Source organism: Solanum verrucosum, unplaced genomic scaffold (assembly GCF_900185275.1).
Source record: "Solanum verrucosum unplaced genomic scaffold, falcon-dt-bn FXZP01000154.1, whole genome shotgun sequence".
Taxonomy (NCBI): Eukaryota; Viridiplantae; Streptophyta; class Magnoliopsida; order Solanales; family Solanaceae; genus Solanum; species Solanum verrucosum.
The window spans coordinates 895,032-921,497 of record NW_026020217.1 but is presented as its reverse complement, the minus strand read 5'-3'; the positions used below and the strand labels follow the sequence as shown (position 1 = coordinate 921,497).

At 34.2% G+C, this 26,466-nt stretch overlaps 1 protein-coding gene across 1 annotated transcript; it reads left to right on the top strand.

Moving 5' to 3' along the window:
* The first annotated feature begins 8,608 nt into the window (after positions 1–8,608).
* LOC125830733 (probable AMP deaminase) lies at positions 8,609–25,207 on the top strand. The gene is made up of 20 exons (XM_049509900.1): positions 8,609–9,190; positions 9,404–9,576; positions 10,436–10,637; positions 13,641–13,819; positions 13,953–14,004; positions 14,125–14,252; positions 14,383–14,562; positions 14,671–14,738; positions 14,859–15,001; positions 15,378–15,439; positions 16,765–16,878; positions 18,666–18,806; positions 21,236–21,388; positions 22,573–22,626; positions 22,704–22,814; positions 23,736–23,909; positions 23,977–24,057; positions 24,505–24,603; positions 24,732–24,852; positions 24,941–25,207. The coding sequence occupies exons 1-19, from the start codon at positions 8,713–8,715 to the stop codon at positions 24,798–24,800; spliced, it is 2,661 nt and encodes an 886-aa protein (XP_049365857.1). The 5' UTR covers positions 8,609–8,712; the 3' UTR covers positions 24,801–24,852; positions 24,941–25,207.
* Positions 25,208–26,466: the final 1,259 nt, after the last annotated feature.

The following is a 26,466-nucleotide window of genomic DNA, read 5'->3' as shown; positions in this document are numbered from 1 at the left end:
TAGTTCGAAAATGCTACCGAACACAGAAAAAACATTTCCAAAAAAATGTATGAACTAGAGTAACATTTTACGAGTGGGGTTTAAGAGAGATAGTGTGTACGTAGCTTTACTCTTCCGTTGTGAATGTAGAAGGGATATATTCGGCTCAAGTAAAACATATAAAAAATCAAGTATGTAAAGCAAATGTATATGGTGACAAAAAAGTCATACTGAAAATAATGAAGAAGAAAACAATAGTAATAGCAAAATAGATTCTCACCGAAATACTGAAAAGCTTCCTAATTTTTTCAACGTACAAAAACACTACTATTTTTTTCCATCACCTATTCAATTAAAATATCTATAAAAATAATCACTAAATACTTTTCAGGAAATTTCTAACAAGAAATATTTTTTATTTTTAGTAATGGCCACAACAATTGATTGATTTGGTATTTTTGCTTTACAGTGCTGATCACTCATTTCACACGACTCACTTAGGATAAGAATTGAGTGTAGAAAAATTAACTTTACTAAGTTTTATGACTTAATAAGTACTAACTTAAAAAATTCTAACAAAATACGTGAGATTTTTACTTATTTTTGTATTATCATAAAAAAGAAAAAATTAAATATATTGACCAATCGAACATGACTCGACAACTCACAAATCTTGGGAAGAAACAACTTGCCAAATGCTTTTTTAATTTTCAAGGAAGTAATATTTTAACGTAAGGAAATTCCCACTTAATTAATTTCTATTTGAAAATTGTAATTTAAGGAAAAGATAACGAATTAATCACATTTTTATTTGATGATTAATAGAGACGAAATGAAAGCTAATCAATCAGTTACGTAGGAATTCTAAAGATTTTCCTGTTTTTAAGGGATTGAATTTTAATGAAGAAAGCTTTAATTTACTCCTAAAAAATCATATAAATATTATTTTAGATACAAATTATCAGTACACAGATGCAAGAAGCTTAGATGTTAAGTAATAGTAATAATATAAACATTAACTAAGAACATTTTTAATTTTTCATTCGATGTTCAGTATCTATTAAAGTTTTATTAATTTAGATTTGCATCATGTAGAGCCGAGGGAAGCATTTGGTGTCAATTTTTTTTTTTCATACACAAAACTAAATTAAAAAAAAAAAGTGTCATCCACTAAACAACATCCTTCTTTTTGATATCAAGACAGAAGAACAAAAAGTATTGATAATGATACCATAACAAATATTGGAAAAAAAGAAAAGAGAAAAGAGATCAAACAATATCATGTTCACATTTAAATGATTAATACTAGTAGTAAATTTAGATGATATCGTGACGTGTATCCAAACCAAATTTTACATGAATGAGACTATCACTATACAATAATTTGTTTGTTTACGTTTACGGTACAATGTTAAGATGAAAATGTGGTAGGATGGATATAATGCTCAATTTTTCATGAGTAAATTTTAGGTTTAGAAACATAAAAATCATATTTGTATGCTATATTTATAGTTTGCATAATTGCGCTTCATAGCAAATTTTATGTTTGCTATGAAGCATCAAATTTGTATAAATCGCTGGCAGACCTCTCATTTGTATAAAAGCGCAGCGATTGTATATGTATATCGGTTAGATAATTGTATATATGAACCTACTATGTATATGTATCAATGATTGTGTTTGTATATCTGCATAAAATTTGAATTTGTATATAATTAAATCGAAATAAAATATTTGTATATCAAATCTCTCTCTCGCTTTATACAACACAAATTAACATTGTAATTTGTATAATTTGTGTTTGTATAAAGCGAGAAAGAGAGAAAGGCAAAAGAGAACTGGTAGAGAAAGATCTGTATAATTTGTATAATTATAAGTGTATAGGACGAAAATATATGTATTTATATTTGTATATACAATTTTCTCTCGCTTTATTCAAACACATTTTATACATTTGTGTTTGTATAAAGTGAGAGAGGCGAGCGAATCTGGGAGAGTGGCGAGCGAGATTCTCTGGGGAGAGAGGCAAATGGCAAGTGTTTGCTATGGATTACAATTAAATGAAATTGTGGTTATATCATTTAATTTGAATTAATAGTTTGCTATTTTATACAATTCTTCCATTTTAAATTAGGGGCTCGATTTCGAATTTTGAAAATGATTTTTTTTTAAGAAGAATGCTTTCTTTCTTTAATAAATTTTATACGATACAAATGTAAATTGTTTAAAGTCTTAAGGAGGGTATTGAACACTCAAGTGAAATATAAAAATAATAAAATTATCGGCATTTTTTTTTTACATCTCATCAACATATAATTTATAATTTAATTTCTTTGTCTCAAATTATTCGTCGTGATTTTTTAAAATAGTTATTTCAAAGTATTTTTCATTTAAAAAGGTTAAGATGAAATTAGTTATTATTTTCCCATTTTATCTTTGATCTTAATTGTTCCCCAAGTCTACAAATATTTTAATGATAGGATGATGACATATAAACAAAAAAAAATATTTAATGAAGAAAAACCATATTTTAAGACAAAAGTAAAAGTAAAATATCAAAAAACAAATTAATTAATATTTTTTAAAACGCATCTAAAACGATAAATAATTTGAGTGTAAAGGTGTACTTTGTAGTAATTTGAACTATAAGCTATAGCTTAATTTTGACAGAATGTTATGAGTTCGATTCCCAAAGAAACATATTGCATGAGATAGGTGTTGGGAGGAGAATTGTTGGGTAATATCAACCTCTGCATAAGGGGGGTTGGAAGTATCCCAAGTCGAAATCGTGATCGAACATAGTGTTTGCTTGGTTAATTTAATTAAAAATTAAAAAGTTACATTCTTACTATCAACTAGAGTATAGTTTTTGACATAATAATAATAAGCATTTGATCCTAACACGTATCGTCTAAAATCATAATGCTTTGACTTAAAGGAAAGATGTACTTTTGTTTATTGTATTTGGCATTGTTAGTAATTCCAAATATATTCTTCCCACTAAGTTTTTCACTTAGAATTCTCATACCACCCCACTTTATGAACTAACCAATAAAAATGGAATTATTTTTTTCTAGTGGCTTAATTAGCTTTCATAGTTCCATTAAATTTGGACCACTGAAAATGAAATCTTTGACTTTTTTTGTCATTATTTACTTGTTTTTAGAATATATATATATTTATATGTCAAAATATCAAATTCCAGTAGGAGGTTTTTAACTGTTATTGTGTATTTTAATTTTCTTGAAAAATTGGCAATCATATATATATATATATATATGATTGGGTTAATAAGGCCTGCACATGATGACACTTATAATTGCTACGCTGTTTTCCAATTATAATGACAAAGATTGATGTTACATAACATCTTTTTGGTATATAGTGTGAGGGGCGGAGTTAGTATGTTGGTTACAATTTTGATGAATTTAATAATTTTGATTCAAATTTTGAATTTGTAGTAAGCAATTGAATATGTACATATTATTAATTTAGAACGTCTCATTAATTTTAAAGAATTAGAATTTTCTCATAAACTTCAAATTTTGACTCTAGATTGTGTATATGAGTGGTCAAGTTAATTAAATAGTGATTTGTCTTCCGGTAATAGAGCTTTTTTTTAAAAAAAGTAAATTGATAAATAGACTATTGTATAATAATTTAGTGGTTCAATTAATTTAAATTTACATAAACTCACATTCGAAACGTTTGATCAGACACCCAAGAGCTACACCATAAAAGATGAATTTCTTGTTTGTATTTTGCGTATGAAATCAAGTTAATTAAATGGAGATTTCTTTGACCGGGTTGTAACATATTATACTTGTTTTTATTTTTATTTTTTCATTTACAATTTATATCACATAAAATTTACTAAGAAAGAAAATGCTCCTTATTAAAGTTTCTTCATTAGAATGACTTGAATATGAAATATTTGATTAAAAATATAATGATTTTATTCATCCCGCCACACACTTTTAGACATCTATAATTGACTGGTAACATTATAGACGTCTACAAGTTTAAGCAGTCAATATAATTAAACTCATAATAGAAAATTATCTTTTTCTTGTTTGTGTACTTAAAGGGAAAGTGTCATTTGTTTGAAAGAGACAAACCCTATAACAATGGGCCCTAGAATTGTGATAGTAATATCGACCATAATTTAGGGTGCAAAAAAACAATTGATTATTTGTCACGGGGTTTTAGGGGAGTGTATATATCAAATTTTCAATTTTTTTAAAAACCAATCTAATTTTATTAGCATTAAATTATAATTACTTAATGGACCCATATATTAATGAAGAATCTATACTTAATTTCTCGGCATTTTTTTTTCTAGGTCAATATCTGCATTGAAACTCGATTAGATTAGGAGTCATGTTCCTTAACAAGGGCTATTCATACCCAAAATTTGAATATGAGACTTCTAATTAAAAATGCATAAATACTTATCACATTATTTTCTTACGAGAAAAAGATTAAAGTATTTTTCTATTGAGAAGATGAAATTATAAAGGTTAATAGTAGCTAAAGTGATGTTTGGGTTACCAGTGTTTTTGTTTAGAAAAAAAAAACCATTTCTGGTAGGCCAGAGATGACAAAGGCCTAGAGCAACTAAGAAGAAAGCCCACAAAAAGGAATCTAGGCCCAAATGAGATGTATTTGCCTCAATCCAAGCAAGAAATTGCTCAAGGTGTCACCCAGTGTTTTCAAAAACGTTTTTTGGGGCGAGTCTCGGGGCAGGCGTACCAAAAAATGCTTCAGGGTGCAAATTAAAGACGTAGATTCATAGAGAGTAAGTCCTAGAATTTGGGGCATAAGCTCCAAGCGTAAAAATGTAAGTGTCACCTTCATACTTTTGGAATTTTCGTAAATAGAGATTGTTTGAGGCCTAATTACCAAAATAGCGATTTAGTTTGTATATTAATTATCAAACGTAGCGACAACTTCTTAGGGCATAGGAATGATGTAGCTCTCTCAATGTACACCCCTTGTCTTTAAAATTCACTCTATATCAGTGATACAAAGCAAATTATTATATCTCTGGTATATAGATCATTGATACATAGCGAATTTAAAAAAACTCTTGTTGCATTTGGTAATTTTTAAAACTTTTGTTAAGTTTGGTAAATGTAGTGTTTAAGTTTGTTTAGTTAGATAATTATCCCTTCATTTATTTTTCTCTATTTTTGTATATGTTGCAAAAATAGACATGTTTAGATTTGGGGGCAAGACAAGTATTGTTATATGTAAGACTTAGTATTTCAATTAATTTTGAAACAAATTCATCTTGTAAAACTTTTTTACCGAAAAACATACAAAATACATGAATGTGAATTGTAACAATCATCTTTGGTTTAGTTTTACATTATAAATATAATATAATTAAAAGTCTTCTCTTTCAAAACTTTTGTCCAAAAATAGAGGTTCTTTTGTTTGAAAAGATAAGCACTCAGAAGTCATAACTACTTTCCCTTGAGAAATATTTGTGAGACGTTAATCAAAAGGTGAAATCACCAAGTCAAGAATGGAAGAACAACATTCTTGAATGCTACATGTTTTGTGGCTTAGTTGAATCCCACATATAGAGTTGTTATTTATTCTTCGTTTGCTCGTGAGAGAGACTCCTACTATCTTCAAGAAACATATTAACGTGCCTCTAAGCCGAACAAGTTTTTTTATTTTGAATTCCTTGTACTATTATCATTCTTGTTCTAACAATATACATATATGACCTTGAACTAGAATCAAGCATATTACATCCTGAAGCTTTAATAAGTCTGCATTATGAGTTTCGAAGAGGCAGGGGAATTCATTCTGCAAATTTTTGCTGAACAGTTGTCACTTAGCTGCATCAAGTGCTTCATGAACTTCACATAAACACAACAACAACATATCCAGTGTAATCCCACGCGTATGGTCTGGGGACTTCACATAAACACAACGATACAAAAAAAGAGGTATGCATTACACAAGTTCGTTGTTGCTAAAACAAAGTCTGCCTTCTCACACCATTTTGCAAATTACAATCATAAAACTAAATGATAGCAACATCACCATCTGATATCAAAGAGCATTTTTCATATGTGTTAAGGTATTTTTTGGTGATGAATACCTAGGTCAAAGAAGAGGTGGGTGGCTGAGGAAATACGCATGAGAACGAACAATATGTAACTTGATAAAGTTGGGATCATGTTGTGCCAAAGTATTCCAAGCTTTAGAAATACACTTGAATCGCATGATAGACTTGTAAGGGAGCCACGTTAGTATCTCGAATACTATGTCATCTCCAACATGAACCCTTAAATCATGATTCTCCTTCACTATGTCATTTCCAACTTGTAACTTCAAATCGGGGTTAGGTATTGTTTCCTCAATGATCGTAGTACCAAGTACTTCCTCACGCCCATGCTTCTTCCTCTGTCGTCTATTCTGAATACTTTTCGTTGATCTTTTTATGGTAGTAATTGCAAATCCCCTCAATTTTTTGAGAACTCTTTCCATCTCCCTGTTGTAATGAAGTCGAAAAAACCAAACAACGAGGAACTTAAAACATCAATCTACATCCCATGAACAACAATGAATGCACTACATTACTTTTGTTACTCAACAACTTAACAAATGATGATCAAAAGTTCAAAACATGATATAGCCCAATAGACACTTAAACTAAAAAGATTCTTCTATTTATATGGATTGGGAGTCTTTAAAAGAATGAATACTATAGAGCTATCATAAAGTATCCAAACAACTACATACTCAGTGTATTCCCGCACAATGAGGTATAAGAAGTGTAGTGTCTATGCAAATCTTACCTACTGATAAACGATAAAGTATCCCAACAAAGTAAATAAAACTCATAATTTTGTCAAATCTAGAGACATAACAGACTCGAAGAAGCCTAAATTCCATAATTAAATTGGACTACACTAAAATCGCTATGCCCTAAACAAATCATGTTACAAATTCAACAAACCTAGAATCATTCACATTCTCCCAAATCCGTAACACAAAATCAATTTGGTCAAATAACTGCCACAAACCCCAAACAAAATAAGTATGGCGCGGATCCAACATGTTGCTCGCACTCTTCAAAAATGCTGACGGAAATTCTTCAAAAACAGTGTATTCTTGGAGGATCCAACGTACATATTTGGAGAGTCGTCCGAGCAACATAGGTTGAGTGTGGATTCACGGGAACACAATAACTTTTGCTCAACCTCTCTCTATATATTAAAATATTCACTAAATATCTATAAATATTTGACTGTGATTCTGTGAATATTTCATATAAAACATAAACTTCAAATCATGAATCGGATAGCAATTTGCAGGAAGATCAAACAATTCTATTATGTCATTAAAAGTAAGTAAACAAAATAATAATAATAATCAAGAAATGGACCTTAGACTGCAGAGAATTTCCTCAAGAATTTCGTAAATAAAAAGAGAGTAATGAATGCCGTTTAATAGGCTAATGAACGTTACACCTTAAGCTCCATATATTTCTTAACAACTTTATTCAATTAAAGCCTATAAATCTTAAAATATTTTCTCCATAATGAAGAAAATTATAGCCACTATATTTAAAGTTTTATTTTTTTTAACACAATTAAATGTTAATAACTAATTATAAGTTGAAAACTGATGAGAATTTATTTTTAATTGTAAAAAAATAATATAATTATGTTTCTTAAAAACTAAACCAAATCAATGGATATAAATTATATTTGATTTACTTTAATTTTAATACTTAAAAACTAGTTAGATTAATTTAATTTTAATTTTTTATATCAAAATCCAATTCAAAACGAACCATAAACACCCGCACCGAAAAGACACGTGAATACCATTACCACATCAGGCTCGTGAGGCCGTGACACCCACTGAATTTTTTTATTGACAAAACTATTTGTGCAAAGTTGATTGGCCTTTCCATATAGTATGCAACACCTAAGTTTGCAAAATCCTAACACAAATCTTGGCGTCTTTTAAAACAAATTTCGCTATCAATGGATCATGGTGTAGTGATGAAATTATTCTATCATTAATCAGAGGTTTCAGGTTCGAATCTTGAATATGAGGAAAATCTTGTTGAGAGCGCCACCCTCGAATAAGCCTTGCAATACGCGATTCAAATTTAGTCGAAACTCTAATGCGGACTTCCACTTAAAAAAAGAAAAACAAATCCTGCCAATAGCAACTCTACAAAATTTCTTCCTTATAAACCATCGAACCTCATACCCCATTCCACATCCCTGAGGCTTTGACCATCTCATCCCTCACCAATCGCCACCTTCGGAGCCGTTTACGTATTTTATTTTTATAATATTTTACTAGAATATATATAAATATTCTTTGAATAATATTTCACTTACCCATTAAACATTATAAAATATAAAAACACTTTCATTTGTCTTAGTTTATGTGACATATTCAAATTTTACAAGTTAAACTGTTCAATTTTGACGATAAATCAAACATCCTTTTTTTTATTTTTATGTATTACAAATATTTAAAAGATATATAAAAAGATTATAGTAATATATTTTTTTATATCTGGAAATTTGAAATGTATCGTATATAGTATATATGGTATGCGGCCAATATTAGAACTTACAATAAAGCCAGGGTTAACTTAACATAAACCTCAGGAAGTGAAACCCTATAAAACCCAAAACGCTAATCACTCCCACAAATTCTCACTTGCTTGCTTCAACAAACCAAAAAATGTTAGGCCCATCAGCTTCTCAAATGCACCTCGCCATAGCAGCATTCTTCGGAGCTTCCGTAATGGCTATCGCCGCCGTCTACCTCCATAAATACAGCGTCGACGAAGTTCTCGACCGCCTCATCAAGCTTCGCCAGAAACGTCGACACAGTCTCCCTGTTTCCGATTCCGAACCGGAAGAGTTTGATTTCAATGAAGATGAGATTGAAAATGTTAACACTAGGAATGTTTACACCAGTAACTTATCGACTTCGATTGATAATATTGATGATGATGATGATTATGATGATAATGATGGTAATGTGTTGGGAAGTTACAGAGTTTCGTCGTCAATGCCTAATGTTCGTGTATCGAATGAGTGGATGAATGAGGATTCGAGTTTAAATCGGACTGATAAGATACTATCGTCGAATTCCATGGGGAGACTTAATTTGGTTCCTTCGACTTCATTTTCTCCTCGAAACAAAAGCAAGAGTGGTACGTGCTTTGAACTCAAGAGTTTTTGAATTTTATTTGTGTGATTGATAGCCAGTATAAGATTAGTTAATTTATGATGGATTTTTTACAATAATCACAATACGTAATATTATGAGAATATGTTGGGATGAGATGGATTGAGACAGGTCATATTTGAGGTGAAGATAGATTTGTGAGTATTCATTATATATTCCATACTTTGTCATATTGCAGGTGAAGAAAGAGTTGTGAGTAGCTTGAATCCGACAATGCGAGTGGAATCTGTTGGGAAGCCAATGACTTCGAAACTTTCAGCTGATTCTGTAGTTGAAGGTGTTGGCAACTCTAATGACGACAAAGGCGAGTTTGATGTTGCTGCAGAGGATGTTGTTTACTCTTACGAAAATGTAAAATTTTTGAACTGCTCAAATGTGAATTCTGACAAGCTTTTGCCATATTTATGGACATATATGCATATCTAAGTATAATCTCATCTAACTTTCTCTTCCTTACACCCAATGGTGTTTTAGCGTTTAAATATTTAATTTCTGACATTTAATGTTGATTTATAAAGCCTGAAGTTCTAGGTATATGAATGTGAAGTTACACTTCACTGGATTTGTAGGAGTAGTGTTTTTTATAGGTTAAGTAATTATATTCACAAAGAACCACAATGCCAATGAGGCACTGAGTGTATTCAAGTAGTATATCATTGGTGTTGTACCAAAGTGTTAAGTTTGTTTCTGACTCTCTGAATTTAGGTATTCTCTCAGGTGTGTGTTTCATGTGGTTAAAATAAGGGAGAAAATAAGAATGTCAAATCATTCTCGATATTGTGTGGCATGTGTGCATCAGTGCATGATGATGAGAATTGTTTAATGTATTTGCTAAAAGAATACAAGAGGAAGATAAAGAAAAGACTGCATATGGTATATTGTCATACTGACCAAATTGACATATGTGCTGCTTCCAATCAACCTAGCATTGTCTCCAATTTTTCAAAGCTTCTGAGCATTCTACTTATTATTTCTTCCTGCCGTGGATATTTAGAGTCTCTCATCTCGACTGATCAAATGTTAAATTGCATGTCATTAGTTTCACAAACATTTGATGATTATTTTTTTCAGTTTATTGACTTAAGGTAGTTCAGCTGCATCGGATTGCTATCCTCCCACCAGCCACTATGGTTTTAAGATTAGGACAATTAGATATATTAAAACTGAAATCTCTCATGAAGTTACTTCGTTTGCTCCCATTACTTTGTAGGATATCGGTCCAACCGAAGAAGAATTTTCTGTTTCTGCCTTGACTGAAAGTCATATTCATCTTCAGCATAAAATGGCCGTACCTGAGGCAAGATCTAACATAGATCATGATGTTGGAGAGGTAGACAAAACATCTATACACATTGTGGAAAATGATCCCAGTTTCTTCAACAACATTTTGCCCTTGCCTGCTACAACACATGGTATTCTCATCTTCTTGTTCTCTACGGGTTTTAGAAGACTATATCCTCTAGCAAGTGTTGCTTATGAATATCTCATAATAAATTATTTTCCTTGATAATCAAGGTGAAACATGTATAATTCGTAATACGTGTGATTATCCAATGCACAACTATCATTGTCTCAACCCGAAATCCCAATAATCCATAGCTGACACCAACTTGCTGCAACTACTTGTGAGTATCTAAAAGTACAAATGGGTCATAACCCGACAACCTGAAATAGAAAGGACAACCTGAAGATATCCTAGGTATCTTAGAGCGATAATGGTTGGTTCACCACTGGAACAACTATCAAGTCTTGATTTTTTATTTATTTTTTGATGAAGCAAGGCATTTCATTAAAAAGCATCAAGCAGATGCAGAATTACAGAATAGGCAACAGGGATTGCAGAGAGCATAAGCAAAAGTTGTTAGCTCCTGTACAATCTTCAAACTAGTATAAGTCTAGAAATTGTCCAGTGCTAAATACAGGGGTTAAATTAACCCAACTGAACATCATAAGTAAACATTTAGCCTTAAGGAGTCGTTTGGTGTGAGGTATAAGGTATAATAATCTTGGGATAAAATGTAGGATTATTTTATCCTGCATTTGGTTGGAGGTATTAGGTAGTCCTTGGATTATTCATCCCATTAATTATACCATAGTGATGGGATAAGTTATCCCACCATGTGTGGGATAACTTATCCCGGGATAATTAATTCCAGGATAACTTGTTCCCAACCAAACGACCCCTATGAAAGTGGTTGGAGTTGAGATCCCATCAAAACATCATGCACTATCAAGTCTTGATTATGATCAAGCACGTAGCCCACTGGTACTCGATATGTCTTTGAAACAAAAGAAGGATAAGAGCAGAGTCATATATCCCACCACCAAAAAGGGCTGTGGCGAGACTTTACAAAATAGTGAATAGTACAATGCATAACGAATTTGCATCCTACAGTATATAACATCATACATTGAAACTCACAAATCATATTAGTCATGTCAGGTAACATCAAACGCTAATATAATAATTAACATCATGAACTGAAATGAGCACTGCAGGGGTACATTTAAAAAATGCATCAAAGGCGTGTCACTCCCAAAGGGTCCTCCATGGTTATTGACTCATGAGGGAGGATCCCGTCCACACGCAATGGAGCCATGTATCTATCATACTAAAATATTGATCTCAAGCCATGTAATAAAATGCCCAATAACTATGTTGGAAATTGGAACCATTTATTAGACATGCTCAATAGTCATATTTGCATATACAATGTGAATGAATAACTGAACTGTGGCATGTGACCCCCCATAGTCATAACAAATAGTTCAGGTAATCCCTATATGCTTATATTTTAAGGACAAAACCCCTTTAGAAGTCAAATCTTAACTTACCATGAGCTCTTTTCCACGTTGTTTATCCCAAAGTGTCCCGATCTATGCAAAAGGATGTTAGTGTTATACCAATCTATTGGACCCATTTTCAAAATATAGTCCACGGTCAAAGTCAACCCAATTAGCAAACTTGGTCAAACCCCGTGACCCAATAGTTTACAGATTACGAGTAGTCCAGTGAGTCCAAATATATGATAATGTTTCAATTCGTAGTAACTGGTTCAAATCCTTAGTTTTCTACTTCAGGAATTTAGGAGTCGGTTGGTTGCAGGTTAGAGAGGAGTTATTCATGTAATAAAACTAACAAAACTTTATATGTTGCCAAGGAAATCGGGCATTTAGAAGAAGTAGGAGAAGATGTAGGGAATGGGATGTCGCTGCTCTAGCACGTGGATCATATGGCGAGAGAGGAATAGAAGAGCTTTTGAGGGATAGCCTATTTCCCCTTGTTTCTGTTTGGTGCACCCATAGGATTCCTACATGTACAGATGGGTGGGTGTTATATATAGAAAACGATGCCCTCTTGTAAGGTTTTTTATTTTTTGGTATACTTCTGTGTACGGGCTAGCTTTTGCCCTTCTCTAATGAAATTTATTTCTTCATCAAAAGAAAAAAAATGATCCCCACATAGAATCTAGCATAAGTTATATGATGTTTGGTTGGTTTTTTCCACACAAAATATAGCATTGGTGTCACAATATTTGGTTCATGTTTTTTTTTTTCTGCATTACTAATACATGTACGAGGGAATTTATATATCATTTTATGCTGGGTAAAAGATGAAATAACTAACCCCGCATAATTAATACCTGCATTACTGATCACCGCATAACTCTAACCAGCCACCAAATGACCCTTGGAGCTCAATACCAGAATTTCACCCATTAATCCTCTTGATTTGGATGCAAAAATCCACACAGATCATGTAATGAGCTCTAGAAATGAATTAGCATTGTTACCTTTGGCTAATTAGTGATTACCTCTCTTAGAATAACTCAAATTCGTAGCTCAGAACTCTGATTTGTGAAGAGAAGTTGTCTGTCTCATTACTCTTAATATACATACCAGGGTTTATGTGATCGCGGAACCCCTGCTACTACTGTGGAGCCAGATGAGCCGGGCTCTTGTCGCCATCAAAGCCCCTGCTTCGCAATTATGGATGAGGCTGTAAGCCAAGGTCTTACATTGCGATAACGAAGTTGTCAATCCTGCATCCTCGATTCCTCAGATTCCTCTTTTCCGTGTTTGTGGCCTTGCTCTCTGTGATCACTGTTGTACCATGTCCAATTCTAAACTGATCCGAACATGCCCGAACCCCCTCGGGACTCATACCAACAAGTCATAAACAATTTAGGCAACATATAAATGCATTTGTTACATGGCTTGGTGCACAAAAACATAAATTGGGAGGGGATGGTCGGTTGTTATGATGTATTCTCATGCAATATTATGTGGTAAACTAATGAGGGATGTGTCAACTACTATTAGTGAGATCTCTCAAATTTAAGAAAGTTTTTGTGTTATTGTGATCTTATTCATACTTAATATTATTCTTTCAATTGCTATCATTTCTTTTGCAGATCCTGGAAACGTCGAGGAGGAAGAAGTACTGAAGTTGATCCGGGAATGTTTAGATTTGAGAGAGAAGTATGTTTACAGGGAAGAAATTGCTCCATGGATGAAAGAGACAATAAGTGAATCAAAAGCGTCGGATAAGAAACATGATCCATTTAGCTTTGGCCACTTTGAAGCATCTTCTGTGAGTTGTGATCCTCAACTCATTTATGACCGTTAAGGGTTTGATTTTAGGTTGCCGTATTCTCAGTATCTCAAAGTATGGATGCTGTCTCAAGCACAATTTCTAATAATAATAATTCTTGGATTGCACACAGCACCATTTTAAGATGGAGGACGGAGTTGTACGTGTTTATGCTAGTGAAAACGGTATGTTTGGTTTCAAAAGTGGAGCACATTTGATTGGATGCAGTAGTTTGACATTGTTTCATCATTTATTCTTGTCTGCCTTCTTCATGGGATCTTCACGTCCTACCTTGCATGTTGTAGATACGGAAGAGCTGTTCCCTGTTGCTAGCGCAACAACATTTTTCACTGATATGCACCATGTCCTCAAAGTAATGGCTGTAGGAAACGTTCGTTCTTATTGTCATCATCGGTTGAGATTTCTCGAGGAGGTGATGGGTTTGGCAATTCTCTTTAATTTCCCCCCTTTGTCCAATTTTGTTGATATTGTACATTTTCTTGATATTGTACCACCTGTTAATTCTCTTGTTTTTTTCATAGCATTTTCTTGATATGGTACAGAAATTTCGCCTCCATTTGCTCGTAAATGCTGACCGGGAATTTCTGGCTCAAAAAAGTGCACCTCATCGTGATTTTTACAATATCAGAAAGGTTGATACTCATGTGCATCATTCTGCTTGCATGAATCAGAAGCATCTTCTGCGGTTCATCAAGTCGAAACTGAGAAAAGAACCTGATGAGGTAGGAAAATTATTGCTTCCAGGGAATATGCTTTCACTTGCAGATTTCTGTGGGTATATAGGCATGCCTATTCTTTTGGTCTTAATCATAGGAGTCTTCGCTAAACAGGTAGTCATATTTCGGGATGGACAATATCTTACACTGAAGGAAGTCTTTGAAAGTTTGGACTTGACAGGGTTTGCATCAACCTTCCCTGCTCTCTTTTTTTTTCTGCATAAGTTCTAATATTCTGCTATCTGTGCCCAGGGTGGGAGGTCCACTATTTATTCTTTCTCTTCTAAGCACTTTATTTGCAGGTATGATATGAATGTTGATCTGTTGGACGTACATGCTGATAAGAGTACATTTCACCGGTTTGACAAATTCAATCTCAAATATAATCCTTGCGGACAAAGCAGACTCAGAGAAATCTTTCTAAAGCAAGACAACCTTATCCAAGGTGCGTTCCTTGAAAACACAACTTCTAACAGTGAATTACCTATCCTACAGAGTTGTCATTTGACATCACAGTTCGAACTTATTTTCTTCAATTTTATCCTGAAGCTCCTGTAACACAACTGTCATAAATAAAGCATATGATATGAATTTTATTTAGTTTCCATTGAACACATTCTGCAGCAGTTAACTTAAAATTTTGTTCAATTAAAAATCTCTGCAGCGAGTAATTTTATTTGGAACCTCCATCAAGGCAACTGTTACCATACTGTTAAAGCTGCACTTTCTTTTTTGTTGACAGTTGCTTGATGACACCTAATTATTCTTTCGGTAACAGTCCACAATAAATTTCTTCGTTTTCAAAATATTGTCTTATTCAGGACGCTTCTTGGCTGAAGTCACTAAGGAAGTCTTGCAAGATCTTGAAGCAAGCAAATACCAGGTACAACAACATACCTTAATCAGTATTGTGACGACTTAAGCATGTGCAACTCTTTTTTCCTAACAAGAAATGTGTATATTTTCTTAAAAACTGAATATAATTCCATTTTACTCATTCAGTTGTTGCCCCAGTTTTCCTGAAATTACTGAACATTGATCAACTTTACATACTTCTTGATAAATAGAAGAATATTACATTAAATGCTGTGAGACTACTAAAAATCTTTACTTTGCTTGACCTTGTATATGGGAGAGCTTACTGTCATTGATTTTGAAAGGATACTGCCAATTGTCAATATCATTTGTGCTCTGATTACCTTGATTTGAACTTGACCTAATAAGAGCATACCATTTGCAAGAGCCCAAACTGCTGCAATTATGCCTCATTGAAGTGTGATTCCCACATCTAACAACAACTTGTTGAACGGATTGGATGACCAAACTTGAAAACAAGTTGGCTGTCAAAGTTAGATTAGGATAATTAACCAGGGACAGGGAGAATTTGACGCAAATGGCTTCTTTTCTGGAATGGTGTATGATTCAACTGTTGTTTGCAAATATATGACTTCTGCTGACTGAATATTTGCTCCAATCTTTATCTCTTTGCCATGACAAGCTGTTCATGAGAAATTGGTTCTGTTATCGAAGTCTAATTTTGTTGCTGTACTCAGAAGTACCAGATCCATAATTGTCAATCTGTTGATGTGCAACTTCTTGTTTATCCGGGAATTTTCCTGGAGCTTCATGCTGATTGGAAATTATTGTTTGTTTTTTGTGATTAGAAAAATCTTTAGTTTTTGTTTGTACCTTAAGATTTTTTTGATTACGGGGTGTTCAGGTTACCTTCTACCTCACAAATAACTCTATCCACCAAGGTTTAGAAATATGAATAGAAAAACTACCAAACTACTACTTCTTTCTTCTCCTCTTTTTTTCCCCCCTCTTTTGCATCTACTGGGGTATGAGTTCCAGTCTCTCATGGTCCATCCCAGTTTCATTGACCACTGGGAACACGCTCGGCTACTTTTTATATCTTTAAATTGCTTGCTGCATGTGACTGTAGTTCTTGCAACTTGTGAGAATGCCGTTTGATTGGCTTAGGCAGTTTGTAGCCCTCAAGAGTGAAAACTTCTTCCAATATGACCTATGGGTACTTAATAATACTTAAGATATAACATGTAGCTGTCGCATTAGCATTTGTCTCCTGTTTTTTTATTCTAGGCTCTGATTGTTAATACACACCTTATTTGCGGAGTACTTCTTTCATAGTTCAGTATGGGGACAATTTGCCGTTATAATGTATGGCAATCCTTTCTTCTTGAACAGTTGGCTGAATACAGAATCTCCATCTATGGAAGGAAACAAAGTGAATGGGATACGCTGGCTAGCTGGTTTGTGAACAATGAACTTTATAGCCAAAATGCAGTATGGTTGATTCAGGTGGGTGTTATGCTGATCATGTAATATTTGTGTAAATTAAGCACTTTTTTTCATTTTATATTCTCGTATTTGACTGGACACAGAGCTTAAGATGTTGACCTTTTTATTCTACTAGCAGTATATTGAAGTAATGGATGAATATTGAATACTTATTTTATAGTGAAAATATTAGTTCACAATTTTAAATTTGAATTGTCAGAATTTTTGAAAGTTGTATAGAACAATATTATTCACCATAGATTTAGAGTTTGACACCTTTGAAGTTAGGTCACGATCTACTTGATCGAATATGATGTCTTTAACCCGAAATTCAAACTTTCTTGACTTGCTCCTCATTACCAAGACAATTTAATTTCAGAAGCTTCTTTTTTTATGATACATCACTATCCACTATTGGCCATTCTTCTCCACTTCCATTTCCAAGTGTAGCTGGCTGAGTATTGTGGTTGCAATAGGCTTGTGTTCTCTGTTATATTGGTGCATGTTTATCGTTATCACAGTATTATATTAGTGATTCTCTTCCGTTTCTGGCCCATTTCATCACGTGCTAATGCCTACAAGAGCGGATCCACGTTGAGCGAAGGGGTGTCAAGCGACACCCCTTCCTCGGAAAATCTTACTAAGTATATAACAAAATGACCCTATGTGATAAAACTTATCCGCTGGCGCGTTGGTTTGCTGGCAGATTTTTTTGATTGAGGTTGGGGGTTCAAACCCCAATCAAAGCATATTTTTTGCAAAATATATCATACTTAAGCTTAAAATTGTGGTTAAATAGAATTGAACTCAAGAGCTCTTCCAACTTAATAATATAACCTACTTATATCTATGATGATAAATGAACTTTTATCATTCCTTCCCTAAAAGTCGACACTGCTTCCTAAAAATTCTGTGTATACCACTGAATGCTTATTGCTATCACATGAAAAAGAGATTGATGGCTGGAGAATAAATTGTAAAATTGATAGCACCCTATCGCTACTATGTTAACTTGGTTTGCTTTTCTTTTGGGCTACTGTCCTTACCGACTTCATCATCTACACAAATATGATAAATTATATGAGGATTACACATTTCTAAAAAGTTAGAGAATTCTTAGCTACAAATACTTGCATAAACATGTATAGGACCTCCCATCACTTTTTCTTTCCTATTTTGCCTTGCGGACACATTGCTCTCCATATCACTGCCAGACCCATCCCTTGGTTTGAAGACTCTCCTATTTGTTACACATTTCTGTCCTCACGTTTCAATATAGAAATGTGTTAGGTGGGTGGGGATGTTCTAGAAGTTTTTCTAGAGGGCATTGATATTTTTTTAAAGTATAAACTATTTTTGAAGTGCTTAAGTGGAGGACCCAATGGTTGATCCTGGTAGCTTGGTAATGGTGACTAACCGAGAGCATGGTTAGCTTAGTATTTGGTGTCGGTTTGATTGGTTCAGACATGATGTTGGAATATTTAGGAATTTGCTTGATAAAGTGAGCACCAAAATAGACTTGAAATGCTGAATGAGACAAACTTTCCCTTCCCCATATGGGAATCTGGATGAGGGAAAGAGGAAGAGGTAAGGAGGAAAGTAAGCGGATGTTTGGTGGATAAATGATGGGGCTGCTGCTCTGCCCCTGTGCTTCTAGTTTACGTCTTAGTGCAGCAAGTTCTAAGTTCTACTTGAATGTAATAGTTAATCACAAAATCAGTTCTCCTAGTTAATTTAGATCCTTTCAGTGATTATGTCGGTATATTTGCTTATGGATATATGATGCATTTCACTTTTACACTTTGCAGCTCCCTCGGTTATACAATGTGTACAGGAGTATGGGAACTGTCACGTCCTTCCAGAATATTCTAGATAATGTGTTCATTCCACTATTTGAGGTCACCGTTGATCCAAAGTCTCATCCTCATTTGCATCTGTTCTTAATGCAGGTATGTTTCCTTTCTAATCTTTTATAGTTGCGTTGTTTACCCTAAACACCAAAGCTATATTTTGAAAATTTCTGATTTCTCTTTTATAATCTGTCGATTTCAATTTTGTGCACTGCAGCCAATAAACAGCATCTCCTTTGCCCCTCATTTCTTACTTTTATCTAAAAAAATTTTGTTCTTATGCTACAAATTGCTTTCCATGAAGTTTGTCCAAGATAACATTTGATATGGACCTTAAAGAAACCCATTAGGGCTTACTGCAGCCTTTCAGTATGAATCTTGGGAACAAGAGTTTTAGTGAGTGCAGCTATGGAAGTACATATATGTATTTTTGGTTTTTCTATATGACTTATGTGGTCTCTGTGATTTCTATTTCTTGGGATAAGTATACATGCATCTCATGTTCCCAAATGAATGTTGTGGCAATTGCTTGCTTAACAGCTAAACTGCATTAGTAAAGTGGTTAGTTTAATATCACCATGACATCATCCATGATGCATCAATTAGAATAATTACTATTGGGTCCTTTAGAGAAGGTCTGAAAAGTGAAACTACTTTTGACTTTCAGGTGACACTTTCTTTTACGGAGGTCGGCAATGTTTAACAGTCCTATAAATATTAAATAGGATGCATTGTTGGTCGATCAAGTAATTCAAAGTTAGATTAGATGTTGTTCCTGTCTAACAAACTTTTCAGAAACTTCTTCATCTAATTTGCCTTTGTTGTCTTATAGGACCTCCACCCTTAAACTAAAATAAGCTTGTAATTGTTGTCTGGAGTCTGTGACATGCACTGTAAGACCATATTTTGTTTTGACCATTCTGGATGTATTCCAGTTTACTATTAGTTCTTTTGATTTAGTGATATGTTGTGGCTGGGGAACTTGTTAAAGCTAAGGAACTATTTACTGACATGATTGTCAATGGGCAGTTGCCCATTGTGTTTACCTACAATACCATGATTCATGGGCTCTGTAGGAGTTATGACTGAGAAATTTGATGAGGCTGCAATGTGTTTTAGAAAACCAAAGCGAGAAAACATCAATTTAATTGGTTTGGTTTAACGATTGAATAAACGACTTAATTGATTTTCTTTTTAAAAAAATAAAAACTGAACTGTGAACACTCCCACTGCCAGCTATTGCTAACAGAAACATTGAATAAATCTTTTTCTGCATTTTGATTTTAAGTTTTTGATAGTCTCTCATGCCTCAAAATTGGGCAAAGGTTTTACATAGTGTCCATAAAGAATCTATTACCATTTCCCTACACTGTTTTCAATTGGATGGAACGTTTTTGCTTCAAAGCTCACTTCAATGCCATTATTTTTGAACTTTTACCTCTTTTATTGACAATATCATTAAATGAGATACCTTAAAACATCCATCCACCCTCACTTAGATTGACACCTTGTAACCAAGAAGTTCTCCCCTAATTATGATACAAATCATAAGCAAGGTGTGTGTAGAAGAGCTAGGTATTATATTCATCCTTTTCCTCCATAGCTGCTTTAGGCAAAAGGTCCATTGTTGGAGTCTAGAAATTCTTCAGACCACAGAATGTTTGACAAGTAATAATTGATGTTGATAATTGGCAGTTCTTGTTGCCGAGTCTTCCTTCAAGGGATATGAAAGAAGATAAATGCATCCTCATTGGTGCATCTTATTAGGTTCTTCTCCTGATACTGTTTTTCATTCATCATTCCTCTGTAACTAAAGTTGCAACCCGTTTGGAATTAGCTTAGTTCCCTTCAGAGTCTACTTTCACTTTTCTGAGGGCAATTATCCGATGTCAGCGAGGTGTCCCTGCAATGTGCTTATGGTTGTGCAGTGCCTATGAATATTTGCCTCTATGCCTCTATGCCTCTATAGACACAGTTGTATACGCTATGTGTTAAGAAAAACAGATTGATATTCTCTGATAACCGAAAGTTTTACTGATGGCCATATTTGTCGAGTTATATTGGAGATAGACCAATATTATTTTGTTATTTGGGTTTTATGCACCTATCAGATGTGAGGCTAAATGCAAGCTAGCTTTTAAGTGCCAGTATTTGCCAACTCTGACTGGGTCCCCTGAAACTTTGAGGCCCGACTATTCTGAATGCATTATCCCTAGTCATCTTAAACTATTTATCTGTCATCTTCTCGTCAATAATTATTATTATAGGTACCATTTGCTTTGAGTTTCAGTAGTTTTCTTGTTCTAGGAAACAAGTTGAATCTACTTTAGTTTTTAATGTCTATAACTTCATTTGTGTGTAGATTATTCTTTCTAATGAAGGCGGCCATCCTTTTCTATGTTTCTTGTTATTCACTGCTAGAATGCCATCATACAGGAACCAATTTATTCAATACATTCTGTGCATGCATAGTATTAGAAAATTTTAGCCAATTGAAGTAGCCTAAAGTTCTATTATTTCGGGGACAGGTAGTAGGTTTTGACATGGTAGATGATGAAAGTAAACCAGAGAGACGTCCTACCAAGCACATGCCGAAGCCCGATGAATGGACAAATCAATTCAATCCAGCATTTTCTTATTATGCTTATTACTGTTATGCGAACTTGTATACACTCAACAAGGTCAGTGGTGCTTCATGATCCCAAATATTAGCAGGACTTACATCTGCAATGTACTTATCAAATTTTGTCCTCCTTTGCTGCCTAATTTTGTTCCAGAAAAATTATCTATAGCAGTAGTTGGTTTAATTGAAGTACCTTAAAATCAAAAGTCAGAACTGAAGAAAGTGACTGTCCTAGCGATGACGATGGAGCATATGCAGATTTAATCTATTGAATAAATTTAGTTAATACCAAAACTACTTCTTGTTGAAAACTCAAGAAATAAGTGAGAAATTTGAATCCAATTTGACTAAGACATTTAGTGAATGCATGTACAGAACATTTCTATACCCAGATGGTCACTCTACATTACCTGCATGGCTGCATCCTTTGTCCTATTTTACTATCCTCTTTTTCTTTTCATCTCTTTTCTCATTCTTCTTTCTCTCTGTTTCAAATTTGTCCATGAGCAAACTACATTCTGTGTTATTCATTCCTTCTCAATAAAAAGAAGAAATGTTCAAGATGTGACGGGTTTGAATCCTGCTGACCAAAGCTTGATATTTAAGTGGAGAAGGGTAGAAGTGGGGCTATCAATTATCCACCAGGTTTTGGACCGTGGCCAGTCGCCCTCAGTGATTTCTTGGTCATAAAAATAAAATAAAAATAGAATAAATCTTGTCATTAAATTGATAGTGCAAGAGATGTTTAAATTATTTTATTTTCTGGACATTTTCATGATAAAGAATTCCAATCAAGTTCTTTCAAATTAAAGTTGGTTGTTCAGTAACTTAACAAAGACTAGGAGTTTAGGTCAAGCTCATAACCAAGAGCCTTGAGGCTTTCTTTGCTTCAACCACACATGGATTGAAGTTCCCACTTCCCCCACATGAGTTCTAAAAGAAATTTTACTGCCCAGACCCACAGAATTCGTTTGTGTGCAACTATTCCCTTAACAATTTTAGCTAGAAGCTGAAAAAATAAACAACTCCACTTTTGAAGGAAATTTTACAACTTTATCGTGTGATGTTTATCAACCTCTTTTAGTATTTATGTTTGCTAGCATACATTGAGCTTCTTCCTGTCTACCATCGCCCTTTTCTCCGTGTAAGGTAGAGAACATCTTTTCTAAAAGATTGTGTGGACTGTTGTCTTTCTTTCCAGAGCAAGATTATATCTTATGTAATTATTTCTTATGTCCTTAGCTTCGCGAATCAAAAGGGTTGCCAACAATCAGATTAAGACCACACTGTGGGGAGGTTAGTGTTCGCTTCAGCTGATTTTTTTAGTTAGCTACAGACAAGTGCCCCAAATTTATGCTCTCAAGTTCATACAGGCGGGTGATGTTGATCATTTAGCTGCCGGATTTCTTTTATGTCATAACATTTCTCATGGAATCAATTTGCGGAAGACCCCTGTACTGCATTATCTTTACTACCTTGCTCAGGTACTTCTCATTACCTTTACCTCATTAACTGATTTATGCCAGTGAGCTTTGTTTAGATCTATTTTTGAATTACTTGCAATTAGATGACATTACTAAATCATTTAGGGTGGTCTAAGGAAGATTGTATTACACATGCGTACAGTGGAAGGGCTGTAATGACCTATTGGGTGCTTGTTGAAGTTTATGAAACATTGCTAATATGATTAATTTCAAAATATAGAGGGTGTAAAAGAGGGATTCACACACTGGAATGAGAACCATCATGAGGAAAAAGGATAAGAAAAACGTACGGGCAACTTAACGTACTAGTATTTTATACAAGCTGTCAATCGAGGTGTCAAATTATAAAGAGTAAGCAAGTTTATCCATAGACTTGAAAAAGAAAATGTTTCTCTAGAATAGCTCCCAACTGTTCTTGCTGTATTGCATGTCCACTTTGTTGCACATTCACCAGCAGTTTTGCATCTAGCTTTGGCCTGGGACCTTTCTTCATCTTATTTCTCTACTTTCTTGAACAAATCTAATAATTTTTTTTTATTGATATACACTAAGATAGCGGTATGAGGGTCTTTCGGAAACAACCTCTCTACCTCCACGAGGTAGTGGCAAGGTCTGCGTACACTCTACCCTCCCCAGACCCCACCTAGTGGGATTTCACTGGGTATGTTGTTGTTACTAAGGTAGCGGTAGGTGTGCAATTCAACTACATTTTATTTATTCAATATGCAGCGTGTTTTATATGTACAATTAACTTCCCATAAATTTGGTCCATCTGACGATTTGATTCATTATCATGTTACATTTGTAATGTTGAGCTATGCAGAGATGCAATCATATTTTACTACTCCCCCTCCCCCCCTTTTTTTTTCCCATTCCCCTGTCTATTCACTTTATTGTCACTGTTTCTGTAAAATTATTCAGGTTGGACTGGCAATGTCTCCCCTGAGCAATAATTCACTTTTCCTTGACTATAATCGGAATCCATTCCTTATGTTCTTCCACCGTGGCATGAACGTCTCACTCTCTACTGATGATCCCTTGCAAATCCACTTGACAAAAGAGCCCCTTGTGGAAGAATACAGTGTTGCAGCTAAGGTCAGTCCATTTTTTTTTTCCAATCAGTAAAATATCAACATGTCCTTAACCAACTTATATTTTTCAGGTATGGAAGCTGAGTTCTTGTGACCTTTGTGAGATAGCTAGGAATTCAGTCTATCAGTCAGGATTCAATCATGCAGACAAGGTGATCGATTACAGCATTCATGCCAAATTTATATGCAACTCTCTTAGAAATCTTTTGTGTGGCCTAATTACTGTTTCTTTGGTTGAAAAATCACAAATTTACTGCTAATTATAACTTTATAGCCGTGGTTTCTCATAATTCTGGTTCTTGAACTTCGTTGTTTGTGAACTTCTACAGTGGTATTGATGACTTCATTTTGTTTCCACTTTTGTCTAATTTCATATCTCTGAGAAACTTGTATTTTATTTACCTAGCCCGGAAGTTGACGGTGATTGAAATTCAAGTAACATAGGTTTAGAGGTTAATGGAAGTGCTTGAGATGCAACTTACTGCATCCTTACATATGATGATGAGAAGGAGGTTTAGCTTATTCATGGTTAAAGGGGTATTCTGTTGAGCAGTTAGTAACCCTAATTCTAATTTTACTTCCTATGGTAAATGTTGCAGAGACATTGGCTTGGCAATAAATACTACAAGAGAGGCCCTCAAGGAAACGATATTCACAAATCAAATGTACCCAATACGAGGATTTCCTTCAGACATGAGGTAAGCTTTGCTTGTGCTCCCTTTTATCTTTTATCCTGCTAGGATGATAACTTGCAAGATGTTAATGTTGTTGGAACTCTGAAAGTTACTCGTAGAAAATCTATAAAATGACGTCTGATATACTGCAGACATGGAAGGAAGAGATGCAGTATGTTTACAGAGGAAAAACAATCCTTCCTGAAGATGTAGAACATTGATCAAAATGGCATCAACAATCTGTATCCTCACTGGGGAAACATCATGATTCAGGTACCATCCTTGTTTTTCACTAATTGTTCCCAAAAAGAATGACGAGTAGTGTGTTGACGTTGCTCACTGTTATCATTTGCTTGCACAGATATCCAGATATAAGGCTCCTGAAGTGGCGAGGTTTAAGAACAGAGTTAAATATTGCTGGTTAATTTATGCCTCGGTGGAAGCATGTTTGTTTTTACAGGTCTGCTCACCATCATGGTGCAAATTTAGTGCCTTCATTTCTAGTTGTACTAAATCTTCACTTGGTGGAGGTTTAGGCAAAATCATAAGAATGTAACTGGCTCATTGCTGCAATATTCTTGTAGTAATAACACCAGGTTTATACTAGCTGAAGCAACCTTTATCCAATAATGTCTTGTTGAACCATTATGCTTTTTATTCTCTTTCATTGTAGTATTTAGCATCCACATTGCGTTAATGTGAGTTGCAATTCCAGAGTAAGTAGTGTTAGAAGTTGGAATTTTCACTAATTAAAAAAAGTATGAAAAAAGAAAACTAAGTCGAAAAAATTTTGTAAAGACAACACATCATTTTAAAAAAAGACAATACCATAGCTAGGATACATCTCTAGAATATCTATCCTTTTTCCTTTCATTAACATCTACCAAGAAATTAATGTCTGTGTACAAAGCACCAAAAAAAGAGTTAGTTCCAAAAAGAAAATATACTGTGATTAACCGGTTAAAAAAATGAAAGAATCATTGACGAGAGGCTAAAAACAGGTGATGAAAAAAAAAAGAATGGGATTATTTTTGGTTTACTGAAAAAACATAGGTTTTTAAACCTAAATTAAATAATTTAAAAAAAAACAAGTGTTGGAGGATCATATATATATATATATTCACGTAGCACTACTTTGAACATGATTAGTGCTTATGCGTTGCAAGTGGATTTAGAGGAGGAGTTAAAAAACGCCTCTAGGAGGATTTGGACGAGGTGGTGAGGAATATACCACATTTCGAGAAGCTATTCATTGCCAGAAATTTCAATGATCACATTGTGTCAATCACTAGTGATTTTGATAGTGTGCATCAAGGTTTAGATTTTGGGGTTAGGAGTGGAGGAGCAGCGTCACTTCTAGATTTTGCTAAAGTTGTTGAGTTGGTTATAACAAATTCATGCTTTCCAAAAGAAAAAGAGGACAACTTGATTATCTTTATAGCGCGTGGTCAGAACTCATATTGATTGCTTACTCATTTTGAAGGGTGATATAGGTCTTTGTAAGGAACGTAAGACTATCCTAAGTGGGAATCTTACTATTCAACATAAACAGGTGGTGGACATGGGAATTAAGAGGGAGGGGAAGAAGAAGACGTTGTATGACCGATCGAGGATCAAATGGGTGGCTTGACCCCTGAACCTGGAAATGGGAGAGAAGTTAGAGGCGATTGAGACTTAGGGAAGTAGTGGAGACTCTAAACACTTTCCAGTCAAGATGAGGTTGCACCAAGGATCTACGTTGAGCCTGTATCAATTTGCCTTTGTGATGAATAAATTGACATGGCACATTAAGGGTGAGGTGCCTTGGTTTTTGTTATTTGCATATGACATTGTTTTGATTAAAGAGACTCGCAAAGAGTTAACGACAAATTGTAGGTGTAGAGATAA

What these genes read in the sequence shown, in the direction of transcription:
- LOC125830733 (XM_049509900.1), top strand. Translation starts at nt 8,713, where the DNA reads ATGTTAGGCCCATCAGCTTCTCAAATGCACCTCGCCATAGCAGCATTC. An exon ending in GCAAGACAACCTTATCCAAG is followed by an intron (nt 15,002 to 15,377) that starts GTGCGTTCCTTG and finishes TGTCTTATTCAG; the next exon opens with GACGCTTCTTGGCTGAAGTC. An exon ending in GATTCAATCATGCAGACAAG is followed by an intron (nt 24,058 to 24,504) that starts GTGATCGATTAC and finishes TAAATGTTGCAG; the next exon opens with AGACATTGGCTTGGCAATAA.